Source organism: Mytilus edulis, chromosome 4 (assembly GCF_963676685.1).
Source record: "Mytilus edulis chromosome 4, xbMytEdul2.2, whole genome shotgun sequence".
Taxonomy (NCBI): Eukaryota; Metazoa; Mollusca; class Bivalvia; order Mytilida; family Mytilidae; genus Mytilus; species Mytilus edulis.
The window spans coordinates 16,308,269-16,322,330 of NC_092347.1; the positions used below are offsets into that span (position 1 = coordinate 16,308,269).

Below are 14,062 nucleotides of genomic sequence, written 5' to 3' on the forward strand. Positions count from 1 at the left end.
CTTCCGGTTAGTCTTCTGTGTTAATCAAGCGTTTGAAGGTGCGACATTTAAAGTTTTAAACCAAGAAATTATTTGACATTGAGCTTTTTTCTGGCTTTAACTTTCGGTTTAAAAAATGGAAAGTCAAGCGACCAACCTTCCAGTTGTATGGAGTGATGACACGAGAATGTCTGTTTTATTTGCACCATTCAGAGAGAAATCATTAAATCCCTCATCATGGAAACAAAAAATGTCATTTTGGTCGCAGTTAATTTTGGAAGAAAGCCGATGTAGTCTTACTTCCATAATTGATTTAAATTCTTTACAGATAAAATTTTCAAGGAATGGAAAAGTCCCACTTTGCCTTGATGTTGTGCTAGAAGATCTGTTAAGGTTTGTTTTAAAGCCTGAATTCAAAAGTTTTCTTTCCTTACATACAGTGCAGTCCGATAAATCCCCATATAAGGCACAAAATGTGCACCATAATTCAGTTACCTTGTTTTGTAACCCCCATTGACATAATGGTTACATTGGTTACATTGGTTACACTCATACAAACTATCATAAATCATCATATTCAGAAATTCTCAAATCCTGGTACATTTGTAACCTCCATTATATCTATAAATCCCATCCCCTAAGGGGGCTTCATTTGGGGGTTCTGATCCCAGATCCCTCTTACTGTTTGTCAGATTTCCGTATTCTGCTTACACTATGTAAGCAATTCTCATTTTTTTTTTAATTTGCTGTGTCCTACTTGACTTCATTTCCGTTTTCACGGCACAATAATTCGACTTTCATTTGTCATGCTTACAGTACAAAAAAATCTGCCATCTGGCGTCACGCTTAGACCCCAATGAATTTATTTACTGAAGACTCAACTATGTTTATTATCAATATCTCATTTCTGCAAAAATATCTAAAATTATTTAGAAAATTATTCAGACAAATGGGTCACATGTGTTTATAATGGAAGTGTGAATGTCCAGTAAGCCCTCCCATGCATAGTAATTATGTATGGAGGGAACAAGAAAGTTAGGAAAGGAAGTTTCATTAATGGTCCACTAAGATGGCTAAAAAAGAAATTTAAGATGATAAATTTTTTTAGAATCAAGTCAATATGACAACATGACAAAAAAATTGGTGAAATAGAAATATAAACTATGTTAACCCAAAATGAAAATATTTTTTTTCCCATTGAGAACAGGCATACTAGGAAAAATAAGGAAAAGTAAAAATTAGTTATCATAGAAATAAGAATGTCAATAGCACAGTTTATAGTCTTGTTTTTAAAAAATGCCATCATTCAGTCTTGAAATGCAGTTTAGAAACACCAAAATCCTTGAGAATGGGTTTAAAGTTGATAGTTTAAAGTTGATGTACTAGTAGTATGTTGTGGTTTTAATTTAACCTACAACATTATTTCAGAATGTCAGAGTCAATATATTATATTGACTGACATTCTGAAATAATGTTGTAGGTTAAATTATATTTTAATTTATTTCTTTTTAAATCCAAATAAAAAAAAATCACCATGATACAGTTACTTTGTGACAAACTTTATCATATATTTATTAAACATGTTAAAGAAAATGAAGAAACAGGAACTTTAAAAATAATATTATTATTTATATGTTATTTTGAATTTCTACAGTATTTCAAATTGCTTTGTCTCCCTTTGATTTAGATGATGTAAGGAAATGGTTTTATTCATTTAGTTAAAATAAAATAGCAGAGCAAAAGTATTTTCGGAAGAGATGCACAAGGAAGTAAAGGGGCAGAGTTATTGGACGAGCAGAATTACCAGACATGACTGTAGTGTTATCCTTAGGAATTTTGTATAGTACTGTGGGAATTCTGGTCCCTTCAGTACCTACCACATCTTTCTTATTTATTTTAATTAAACTATTGTAAATCAGTGGAGAACTCTTAAGAACTACAGCCATTTAACAAAATGTTTTGTAATCTATATTACCATTATTTTTATTTTACAGATCGAATACTATTAAAATTTTGTCAAACTCAGGATCATCACCCGTAAAGCAGAGACCATCATGGCTTACTTGGGGATATGATACATTTCTGAAGACACCAGTAAAATGGGGTATTAATTACATGTCTTCCAGTCAAACAGAATCCAAAGATACAAAGTACATTGTTATAGAAGTTTTAAATGTAAGTATGTTCTTAAAATACAGACACTTGTCAGTGCAGATACTAAACTGATAGCATAAAAAAAAAGTGAAATCACAAAAAACACTGAACTCTGGGTAAAATTCCAAACGAAAGTCCATGATCAACCAAAAGCTCAAACACATCCAAAAAAATTTAAATGGATAACAAGTGTCATATTCCTGACTTGGTAAAGAGCATTTACACTAATGACAATAGACTCGATACACTAATGACATTACTTATATACAGCTGAGTTCCAATGAAAACGCAACACTTTTGTTTTAAAAAAAAAACTTATAATTTTTATTTTATTTATATTAGAAAGTTGGTTGAAAATGACTTTCAAGACAATTGTTGACAACTTTACGGTTGAGTGATTTTTGGAACAATTGCGAAGTAAGGATTATTTTGAACGGATATAAACCAAGTCCAACGCTTTTTAACATACGCACCATTTTCACGATTTTGTCAATTAAAGCTTGGCCAATGTCATGAATTTTCCCGCCCTTATTGCAAGTATTGTTAAGAAACTGCAATAAACATCTGAGTAAATGCCAGGACTTTCTGACAACCAGTGACATGCAATTTTGGGCATGATCCAATGAAGCCTTTCGCAGCATACAATTACGAGAAGACTGAACTTGTAGCCTCTATAGTAACCCAAATCATCCACAAACTCAACCAAAATGGATCATTTAATGAGAAGCCACATACCAGAATACAAAAGGCAAGAAACGCTCAGCAAGACCAATACATTTGGTCTTTAACATATCCGATATCGACTTTGATGGTTGTCGGAAGGTCACGAGAGTTCAATGGTGGTCACAGTAGAACCTTTGGAGCAATTTCAGTAAAGCTCCATTTGCGCAGAAATTGTTAAGGAGCACCACAGTCTTTCCTTAGTGACGGCCGTCTGGCGTAAACATCCAATTCTGTAGACAAAAAATAATTTATTATGTACCAAAAATCGTCAGTGGTGGTTGCATAGACATTTGGCACCAGTCTTGGACAAAAGTCATGCTTTTTGCCGGATTTTGGTCCGATTGAGCAAATTTTGCATCAGATTTGACATGGTTAAGACGATGAAAACCACCACCAATATCTTTAAAGTCAGCTTGAGTTTGCTTTGGGGGACAAATGGAATAACATTCCTCGGGAGCTCATTAAACGTCTGGGATGATCAATTCCATGGCGCTGTTGATATTGCCCTACACTACGGGGTTGTAACATCTTTTGTTAGGGCTGTGAGTTGATGATTCGACATTTGATGTTTCGTTTACCTATTGCGCCCGAAAGATGACAATGAAACATTTTTGTTTGATATCGCTCTATTGTTTAAAATTGTTAATTTTCAAGAACAATTTATTTTGAAAGATTATCATTTCTAATTTAAATTTTATTTTTGAAAAACCAAGTGTTGCATTTTCATTGGCACTGAAGTATATATTATAACAGTCACATGAATGACTTGTTTACAGATTGCCAGCAACAGACACTGTTACTTTTATAATTTTATACAATTAAAAACTTCAACAAATAAAAGCAAAAAAGGACTTACAACAACTTGTACAATCACCCAAACTATACATGTCATCTTATGTTATGTATTTAGCAAAAGCTTAAAGAATAAAAAAAGGAAGTGACATCAGTTAGCACTGACTGAAATCTTCTTTAATCAACCTGTTTAAAATCCTGTTATGTAAATTCAGAATTTATTGCATGCATCTACTATTGCGATTTTGTCAGTGTACACTAAAATGCGATTTTAATTTTTTTGATTTTGTTAAAAATCCTGTTTAATTTAATTTATATACAAAATTTCAAAACGCAAGTTTAAATGTTTGCGATTATAACCTTGTCGCATTTTTCGCAATAATAAAAACATGGCAATAATTTCTGAATTAGTATATATAGATCTAACAGCAAGATATCTACAAACTGCTTTAAACAAACAGTTCAGTTTTAATGTCTCCTTTGTGTCAAATGCTGCAAAATTTGAAAATAGGTTTGCTAATACAGTGGTGGCCTTAGTGATTATCTATAAGGTTTCAAAATTTCGAAACGTAGAAGATCTGGAGAAATGATGTCTGTATGTGGTAGTGTAATGTAATACTGTGTTGTAAACAGGTATTACATATTATTTTACAGAAAAAATGTGATCAGATTGTACAAGATCATCAGTGTGGTTTGTATTGTGAAGTAACAGACTCTGTGATAGAATATAGTCAGTTGTGGAAGAAAAGTCAGTCATTATGTGGAAACGAAACAGAATTTGACATTATCCTAGAGGAACTTGTCAAACAGAGGAAAGTAACAGTACATCATGAAAACACACACACTGTAAGTAATACAAATAGAATTTTATTTATATATTGAAACAATAAACCTTAAAGTAGCCTCATCTGAAAATGCAATTAAAAAAGATATGCAGATGTAATGTACCATAAGGTATATCCTGCTTTAAATTCTTGATGTGGATGTTTGCTGTACAACCTACAACAAAAATGCAAGTACTCACAACCCATGATCAATAAAGAAATAATTCATGGCAGCCGTAGATTTGTTTTCATTTAACAATGGGTTGGGCATTTATATTCGATTATTTTACCCAGAATGTAGCGAGGGGTAAAATAAAAATTTAAATGCACAACGCATGGTTAAATGAAAACAAATCTATGGCTGCCATGAATTATTTCAAATCTAATAGGACAAATTCAGTAATTTTGTTAACCGTGAATGCCCTCTACATACAATACTGTTTTGATGTCGAAAATTAAGAATATCTGGTAGTATAACTAAGTTTGCGGTACTGCTGTTCTTCCGTTTTTATTATTATACCCCTGCTTTAAAAAAGGGGGGTATACTGTTTTACCTCTGTCTGTCCGTCCATCAGTCCGTCCGTCCGTCCGTCAGTCAGTCCGTACACATCCACCCTTTCTGTAATTTGGTATCAACATTTATATATGTCAGCCATACCGTGTGATGCGTTTTCAGATTCATCACTTGACAACTTCCTGTTTACCGAACACTTGTCTGATTTTACACATGATAGCCAAGTTGACAATTTTTGTCACATTTTTCTCAGGAACTACAATACAAGGATTTCTGAAATTTGGTTTCAGGATTTATATAAGTCAGCTATACCGTGTGATGCGTTTTCAGATTCATCACTCGACAACTTCCTGTTTACCGAACACTTGTATGATTTTACACATGATAACCAAGTTGAAAATTTTCGTCACATTTTTCTCAGGAACTACAATACAAGGATTTCTGAAATTTGGTTTCAGGATTTATATAAGTCAGCTAAACCGTGTGATGCGTTTTCAGATTCATCACTTGACAACTTCCTGTTTACCGAACACTTGTATGATTTTACACATGATAACCAAGTTAAAAATTTTCGTCACATTTTTCTCAGGAACTAGCTACAATACAAGGATTTCTGAAATTTGGTTTCAGGATTTTTATAAGTCAGCTATACCGTGTGATGTGTTTTCAGATTAATCACTCGACAACTTCCTGTTTACCGAACACTTGCATATTTTTACACTATTAATATTATCCACTTGCGGCGGGGGTATCATCAGTGTGCAGTAGCTCGCAGTTTAACTTGTGTATTACTGCGTTTGCACTAAAGGTAGATATGTTGTGATTATACTGGTTGACGATAATAAGTTTTTATATTAGAATCGGGAGTAATACATGTACCTAAAAAAAGTTGTTTTTATTATTATTTAGTGGTACAGGTTACGGGTAAAGACTTTGAGTAAGTGGTATATCCTTTAGGCATTCAGATGTTTTTTTTTAACTTTTATAATTAACAAAACTATATTTTCCCATTGTCTTGATTTTTTCTTGACCACATTGCTCTTATAGAGTTTTCAATTGTCAAAATTTTATTTCCTTTACCCAAGCATGTACTTAGCCATTTCTGCTTATATTAGTTTGTTAAATTTCCTAGGAAGAATCAAACTTTTTGTATGCTTTATTTATAGATTATTAAATTTGTTAACAAAGGAGATAAAACAGTTAAACCTGTGTCTAAAAGAGATATGGAGATCTTCAGGTATGTATACAATAATTCTTGACAGATTGTTATTAGCTCTGTATTGTTTTCTATAAAATCAATTACTGAATTAAAAACTACGGATAGTTTGCTTCTAACATGTACTGGTTTTTAAAGGAAAAATATGAGGTTTCTTTTCTTTGCTTCATGTTTGAGTGGTCGGCCTAAATCTTGAATGAAAGAATTGAGTGGCCTGGAATTTGTTTATATTGTATTTTTATTAGTGCTGCTAACAAAACTAAATAGCGTAAAATCTGTAATTCTGTCAGTCATTTTAGTGAAAGTAAATTTGGGTTATTTATTTCAACTGCTATGTTATTTAAATGTTCGCAAAAGCTGAAGTTCTGAAAATCAGGGAAACTGCACCAAATGAGGACATTAGAAAACATTTTATCTATTACATGTATTTTTAACTATATAACAAATCAGGCCATACATATGTCTTATTAATTTGCAGAATAAACATGACAAGAGATATGTTAACAGATAAAATTGATTCTTTAACATCTGATATTGACAAGTAAGTATGAAATCTGATATTCTTAAGGAGTTTGAATTAAAACAACATCTCTTAAATCTTGTAAAAATATCTTGATTGATTAGGCTATTGTTGATACTTGAATATCTAAGAGATTTGAAAAGAGAGCTTTTCTATGACCTGTAGGTTATATAATGGTATGGTTATGTATTCCTTGTTGGGTTGGGTTTTTTTTTCTCTCAAGATAAACCTTTGATCTATGTGTCAGACCTATTCCTGTGATATTAATTTTCATAACTACTTAACCTTGGTAATTGTTAACTCTTTGTTCTCCAGTGTACAAAACACATGAATTATAAAACTAAGAAGATGTGGTATGATTGCCAATGAGATAAATCTCCCCCAGAAACCAAATGACATAGAATATAAGTAGTTATAAGTCACCATACTGCCTTCAGCAATGTGTAAAACTAATACTGAATAGCAAGTTAAACAAGGCCAAAAATGAATAATATAACAGATGACATACATTTACAGCAACTATTAATTACAACTGAATTACAGGCTTCTGACTAGACACAGGCACATACAAAATCTGACTGGATAAACATGTTTGCAGGCACCCACCCTCTTTAAACGAAAACAATAAACAAAACCACTCAGGACACAAAGTACAGATCTGAGAGTACTCACATTTACTGTAAACTTGTTCAAAGCCAATAACAACTTAAAATAAATCATGTATATGTTTATATATTCATTATTCCTTTTTTGTTGATAGTTAAAAACTTTTTAGTCTTTATCATCTCAGATTGACGGAATCCATTTTATAACTTCTGACATACCTATAGATTGGCATCCACCAAAATTTTGAATCTGCCAAAAATTTAAGTTTACTGTTATAAACATAAACTTCTAAATTTTACACCAATAAAAATACACCAGTAGTTAAGAATCTAATACATATACTGATGCTAAAAAATATTGCCAGACAGTAATAGGTTACAGAGATTGTTGAATGAGAATAATTTGAAGATGTTATATGAGTTATTATTTGTGTATGTTGAAGAATTATTTAATCTCATCACATGTGTATTGGTTATGCAGATTAAAGAAAGAAGCTATTAGGATGAAGAAAACCAGTAAAACTCAGGTAAAAGATACTAGATATAGAAAGTTACTAAAAGATAGGGCTATTTTCACTATGGAAACAAGTTTTGAGGTTTGAGTTAGAAAGAAAAATGTTGAACTTTAAAGATATTTGAATATTAATCATTGACTTAATTTAAGATTTTGAATTTGAAAAAAAATATTTGATTATAAAACGTGAGGCTAAGTTAAATAACATAAACATGATAAAGCAGCATTGCATTATTTAATGTAGGAGTGCAATTGATACCATATTCATTTCTTAAGTGTGAGAAGATAATCATTTGAAGATTTAATTTTTCAGGCATTAAGATGTTTAAGGCAAAAGAGGATTATAGAAAGCAGAATAGACAAATTAACAGGTTCTCTGGATATATTAGACAATATTTTAAACCAGATATCCCATTCTGTATCAGATGAAATGGTAAGATTAAATAAGGTTTGGGTTCACAGTGTTTGTTAGGTACCTTGCTATTTTAATGTTTAACTCGTTTGAATAAAGATCAGAATTATTATACCATCTATTTATGGAAACAATTAACTTAAGTAAAAAATTAGTTAAATTTCAAATAAAAGTAAGAACAAATATAAACTTGAATTAAATTACCATGAAATATTGGTTTATTTTTTATTCTATACTTGAAATTGATTTATCATGATGTAACCAAATCTATGTTTTAACAAACTTTTTATGCCCCCGCCTTAGCAGAGGAGCTTTAAGTTTTACCTATGACTATGTCTTTTTGTCTGTACATCTGTACATACATACATCTAAAAATTGGTTTGTGTTCTCTAATTTTATTTTGCCAAAACCAAATCTTATGAAAATTATACACAATGCTTTTTACCACAAACCACAGTTCAAGTTTGAATTTTTGTTGTTGCGTCAATTTTATCCTTCTAGAGTTATGCTCCTTTAAAATGAAAAAATTGCTAAATTTTTTGTTTCCTGTTTCAAGCTTTAGTTTGCCTCAACCAAATGTTATGAAACTTTTGCACAATGCTTAGTACATGAACCACAAAGCCCAGATCAACTCAGATTAAGTACAAATTTGGGTAGTATCATTTTTACAGTTTTTGAGTTATGTTCCTTAATAACATTATATGCAAGCGGGGACTTCATCTGTGTTCTATGGACACTCGCCCTATTTATTTAAGTAGAAAAACTATAAATATCCAACTGATCAAAACATATTCATTCATTATTGAATTTCTGATGATTAAATGGAAGAGATTTGTTTTACTATGAAAATTGTCTCAGAAATTTTATCTTTTACAACAGGTTGTGAAAGCATTAGAATCTGGGAACCATGTCCTGAAATCATTGACAGGAAAAACATCAACAGACCACATTGCAAATGTGATGGATGAACTAGCTGAGGTATATATAATTTTCTAGAATAAGAACCAAAAATGACATATCTTCTTTCTTTCACAAATTTTGTCATGGGTTTTCTTGTGAAAGCCATTAGATAGTCAAGAACATTGTTGGCTATTTATTTCAGAACCTTTTTACACATATTTTTTATGCCCCACCTACGATAGTCCGTTCTTTCGTCTGTGAGTCCGTTCATCTGTGCGTCCGTTCATCCCGTTTCAGGTTAAAGTTTTTGGTCAAGGTAGTTTTTGATGAAGATGAAGTCCAATCAACTTCAAACTTAGTTCACATGTTCCCTATGATATGATCTTTCTAATTTTATTACCAAATTATAGTTTTGACCCCAATTTCACTGTCCACTGAACATAGAAAATGATAGTGCAAGTTTCAGGTTAAAGTTTTTGGTTAAAGTTTTTGGTCAAGGTAGTTTTTGATGAAGTTGAAGTCCAATCAACTTGAAACTTATAACACATGTTTCCTATGATATGATCTTTCTAAATTTAAATGCCAAATCAGTTTTTTACCCCAATTTCACGTTCCACTGAACATAAAAAATGATAGTGCGAGTGGGGCATTCATGTACTGTGGACACATTCTTGTTTATAGCTACCTCTTCAACAAAATATAGTTTTCAACTTTGTCATCAATTAAATCTATTAATGTCTAATAATTCATTTGTTTATATAGGTATTAGAACAGCAAGCGGAGATACAAGACCAGATAAGTTCTGGACCTTCAGGTCTAGACATTAGTAGGGAAGAACTAGAGGCAGAATTAGAAGATATCATGAGAGACGAAATAAAGGGAAAAGATTCAGAATTATTGATAGATGACATAATTAGTGGATTAACAGGTATAAATGGTTCAATAGAAACCTACACAACAGGCCATGGGGAAGGAGGTTCCAGAGGTTCATACAAACCCCCTTTTGAAAACAAATAAGCACTATTAAAGTCATTGTTTTATATGAACTTGGATTATTAAAGTTGATATTTAATTTGTCTCTAGTTGATGTAACCCCCCCTTGAAAATTCCTGGTGGGCCTGCACATTCAAAGTATAAAAGAATAGATATATAAAGATACAACATACTAATCCTTATATGGCATGACAGTTAGAAAGCTTCTTATCTACAATGCTTGTATTTAAATTTTGATACCAGTAATTTCTGGTGGAGTGATATTTTAAATTCTAAGTGTAAATGATACACATTTTTCAAAGTTATGATGTTATGGTGTAATGACATTATTTTACATTTATGGTGGCATCATTTACTTTGCCAAATACAGAAATATATTCTCCTTGATACCATTCACTGATCACAAATAAGTTACATAGTAATATACTTCTTTCAAAGATTTTGTGAACTAATATTTCTGAATAAGCATGGTATATTCATGTAATAGCAATGATAAGTTAAAATTGATATTAAAAGACCTTTGAACAAAAAGGGACGTTTGACCGACCACTTTTTTGAGGAGGTCTTTTAATGTCGGTACTAACTTAATCATCGAAATTCTCCAATTTACAAACCAACAAAAAACAAAAAAAAAGTACACAAAAAACACTTGCAAAAGCCTAATTACCCAGACTTGGACAAGTCTAAATTATTTCAACTCAAATAACAGTTACCGAATTGCATTGAAAACCGACCGATTAAATGGCATTTAATCATTCAATTGTTTATTTAACAAACTTTTTAGCATTAAGATAATAGAGACCAAGGATATTTTTATAAAATATAAGGTTAAATTTATATTTTTGCATTCCAACTGTCAATATAACTATTTTCTATTTATAAATGAAGAAATCAAATCCTTATTATTTTCTCAATTACAACTGACCAATGAATGTTCAGCACCAAAACTTATATATATCTGATGTTTTTAATCTGTAAGTAATCATGAAATAGATTTGTACTGACCAGATCAAACAGTAAGTAAACTCATGAACAATAAGCTAATAAAAACAGCTCGTTTTCAAATTTTTAACAAACAGACAGATGTATAAGGTTCTTTACAATATTCAGGTAAATGCTTATTTTGGTTTTGATTCTGTAATTTTTCTACACTACACTACGCTACTTTCAAATGCAAAATAATTGAATAAAATAGACTAAATGTAACATCTTTAGCTTCAAGTTATTTTTAGCTGTCACTTACTGTGAATACTCCCAGATCTGTACTTAGTGTCTTAATGTTGTTGTTATGTATAAGTGCCCGTCCAAGTCCACCTTTTTTAGTTAGATATATTTCTATTTGTATCCATCTGATGAGTAAGGCCTTTTCTAACTGATTTTTACAGTTAAAATACTTTGTTAATATGTTGTACATGTACTATTACACCACTGTCCCAAGTTAGGGGGAGGGTTTGACACCTTCTAAAAAGTTTAACCCTACCACATTCTCCATGTGCCTGTCTAAATTCAGTGATTATCATTTGTTGCTGTGTTACATATGTGTTTTTCATTCATTATTTTGTGCATAAGTTAGGACATTAGTTCTATTGTTTAAATTGTTTTACATTTGTAATTGCTGGGCGTTTTATAGCAGACTGTGCTGTTTAGGATTTGCTCATTGTTAAAGGCTGTACAGTGACCTATAGTTGCTGATTTTGTGTCATTTGGTCTATATTGAGTGTTGTCTCAGTGACAATTAAACAACTTCTTTTTATATGTAGGTTTGAGTGGCTAGATAAGTGTATTATAGATTAGACAGTTTTGCAAGGTTGATCATCATTCTCAAATTGAAATACCATCCATGTATTATATGAAATCAAACACTTTTATTTTAGTAGCCTGTCATTCCCTGTTCATGTTTAAATGTAGCATAAACAAGCACCTTAAAAAAACTTTTACTTTTCTTAATAATCACCTGACAACATCATATATTATAAATCTCAATAAAAACGTAGATAAGAACAACACACAAATTTTTTTTTGAGTGATGACATTTTTAGCTACCCTAAATACAATGTACATACAACAAGGAGTAGACATTAATATTCCCATCATTCAAATAAATCATTTATATTTATAAATCAGTTACTTATTAACTTCAAGATGCATGCAAATGTTCATTCGTTTAAATACAATTTGTACTTTGTGATTTCAGATTTACATTTACCCAAAGTTCCATCAGCTTCCATAGATCAGCCTGTATCACCACTCCAGACTCCAGAAAAAGTTACAGGAATTTCAACGTTTGTATCACCACAAAAATTTTCAATTACTCCAAGAACATCACCACAAAAATTACCCAGTCCAAACAGAACACCAGAGCATCAACAGATATCACAAAGTAACTTGTATAAGCAATCCCCTATGGTAGATGGTATAAACACGGGTGAACTTGATTTATCATTAGAACTGCCAGATGTACCAACATTTACACCTTATGCTGATATCAATAAAAAGGAAGCATGTCTAGATTCATGACAAATTGAAGATGTTTTTGTTTACTTTCTATGCTATATGAAATATAGGACTAACTACAAAGTAATAGTAATGTTAATATGTTGATATCAATAAAAAGGAAGCATGTTTAGACTCATGATCAATTGAGGATGTTTTTTTTTTTAAACTTTCTAATCTATATCAAATATAGTACAAACTACAAAGTAATGGTAATGTTGTCTTTCTTTAAAAAGTGGTGCTGTATAATTTTATATGTTGGATAACTGAAAATATAAAATGTTATTGCTAGAGCCATGAACTATTTTTATCATGTAATATCATAAAATAATGTTGCTCGAGTTATGTTATCTGATTATGCTGTAAATACAGAGAAAATTATATTTTCTGCACATTTTATTTATTTTATTTGAATTTATGAAATATTTTATTTATGATTTTTATCATATACATGTACTGCTTTATCATATTGATTCTATGTTTTTATGGATGTGAAAAATTAATAAAAGTATTTTATTGTTATTGTTAAAACAATTTTATATGCCTCTGTCGGAGCCAAAAGGGGCACACAGTTTTACTCTTGTCTGTCTGTATGTCCTTAAATTCGCACGTCCCAAAGATGGTTTCTGTTCTCTAACTTTTGTTTGACTCAACCAAAAACTGATGAAACTTATATACAGAAAATCGATCAAGTTTTTGAATTTTGGTGGAGTCACTTTAACCGTTCTAGAGTTATGTCCCTTTATAAACGGAAAATTGCTAAAAAAAATTCCCATTCTCCAACTGAAGTTTACATCAACCAAATGTTATTCACAATGCTAATTACCATAAAAATAAAAATCAAGTATGAATTTTATTGGTGTCATTTTTACTGTCATGCCCCTTTATACAAGGAAAAATTATTGAATTCCGTGTCCTTTCTCTAACTTAAGTTTGCCTCATGCAAATGTTATGAAACTTATACACAATAATTCTTAGCACAAGTTTGGGTTGCATCACTTTTACCGTTCTTCAGTTATGTCCCTTTTATAAAAACTTTATATGATATGCAAGGTAGAGTTTCAACTGTTTGGCAGATGTGTAAATGTCACAATCACAATAAGACACCAGTGAAATCATGCAAACTATGTAAATTGGTTTATTGAATTCATTTCAAATTTCATGCATTCAACTTATAAAGTACTTATGTAGGAAAAGTAAGTGTGAGCTGTTCTCCTTAGGCAAATTACTTTATTTCTTTAGTCAAGGACTCAATTATGTTTTGATATGATAACTGTGGTGTGTTGTGTTTGGAATATTTTGTTGATATTTGGTCAAATCTTGTTTTATCTAGGTATACTATGATGCATTAATGTTCAAATACATTGTTGCTTTTTAATTATATCTTAAATCCAATGAGAATTTACTTGCATGAGAAGGGGAA

The 14,062-nt window shown here is 31.1% G+C and overlaps 1 protein-coding gene across 1 annotated transcript; it reads left to right on the forward strand.

The window, feature by feature from the left end:
• Window positions 1-13,161, forward strand: LOC139521715 (charged multivesicular body protein 7-like). Its single transcript, XM_071315272.1, has 10 exons — window positions 1-372; window positions 1,974-2,154; window positions 4,303-4,494; window positions 6,153-6,223; window positions 6,681-6,743; window positions 7,809-7,854; window positions 8,155-8,274; window positions 9,133-9,231; window positions 9,916-10,081; window positions 12,341-13,161. The coding sequence occupies exons 1-10, from the start codon at window positions 116-118 to the stop codon at window positions 12,661-12,663; spliced, it is 1,518 nt and encodes a 505-aa protein (XP_071171373.1). The 5' UTR covers window positions 1-115; the 3' UTR covers window positions 12,664-13,161.
• Window positions 13,162-14,062: the final 901 nt, after the last annotated feature.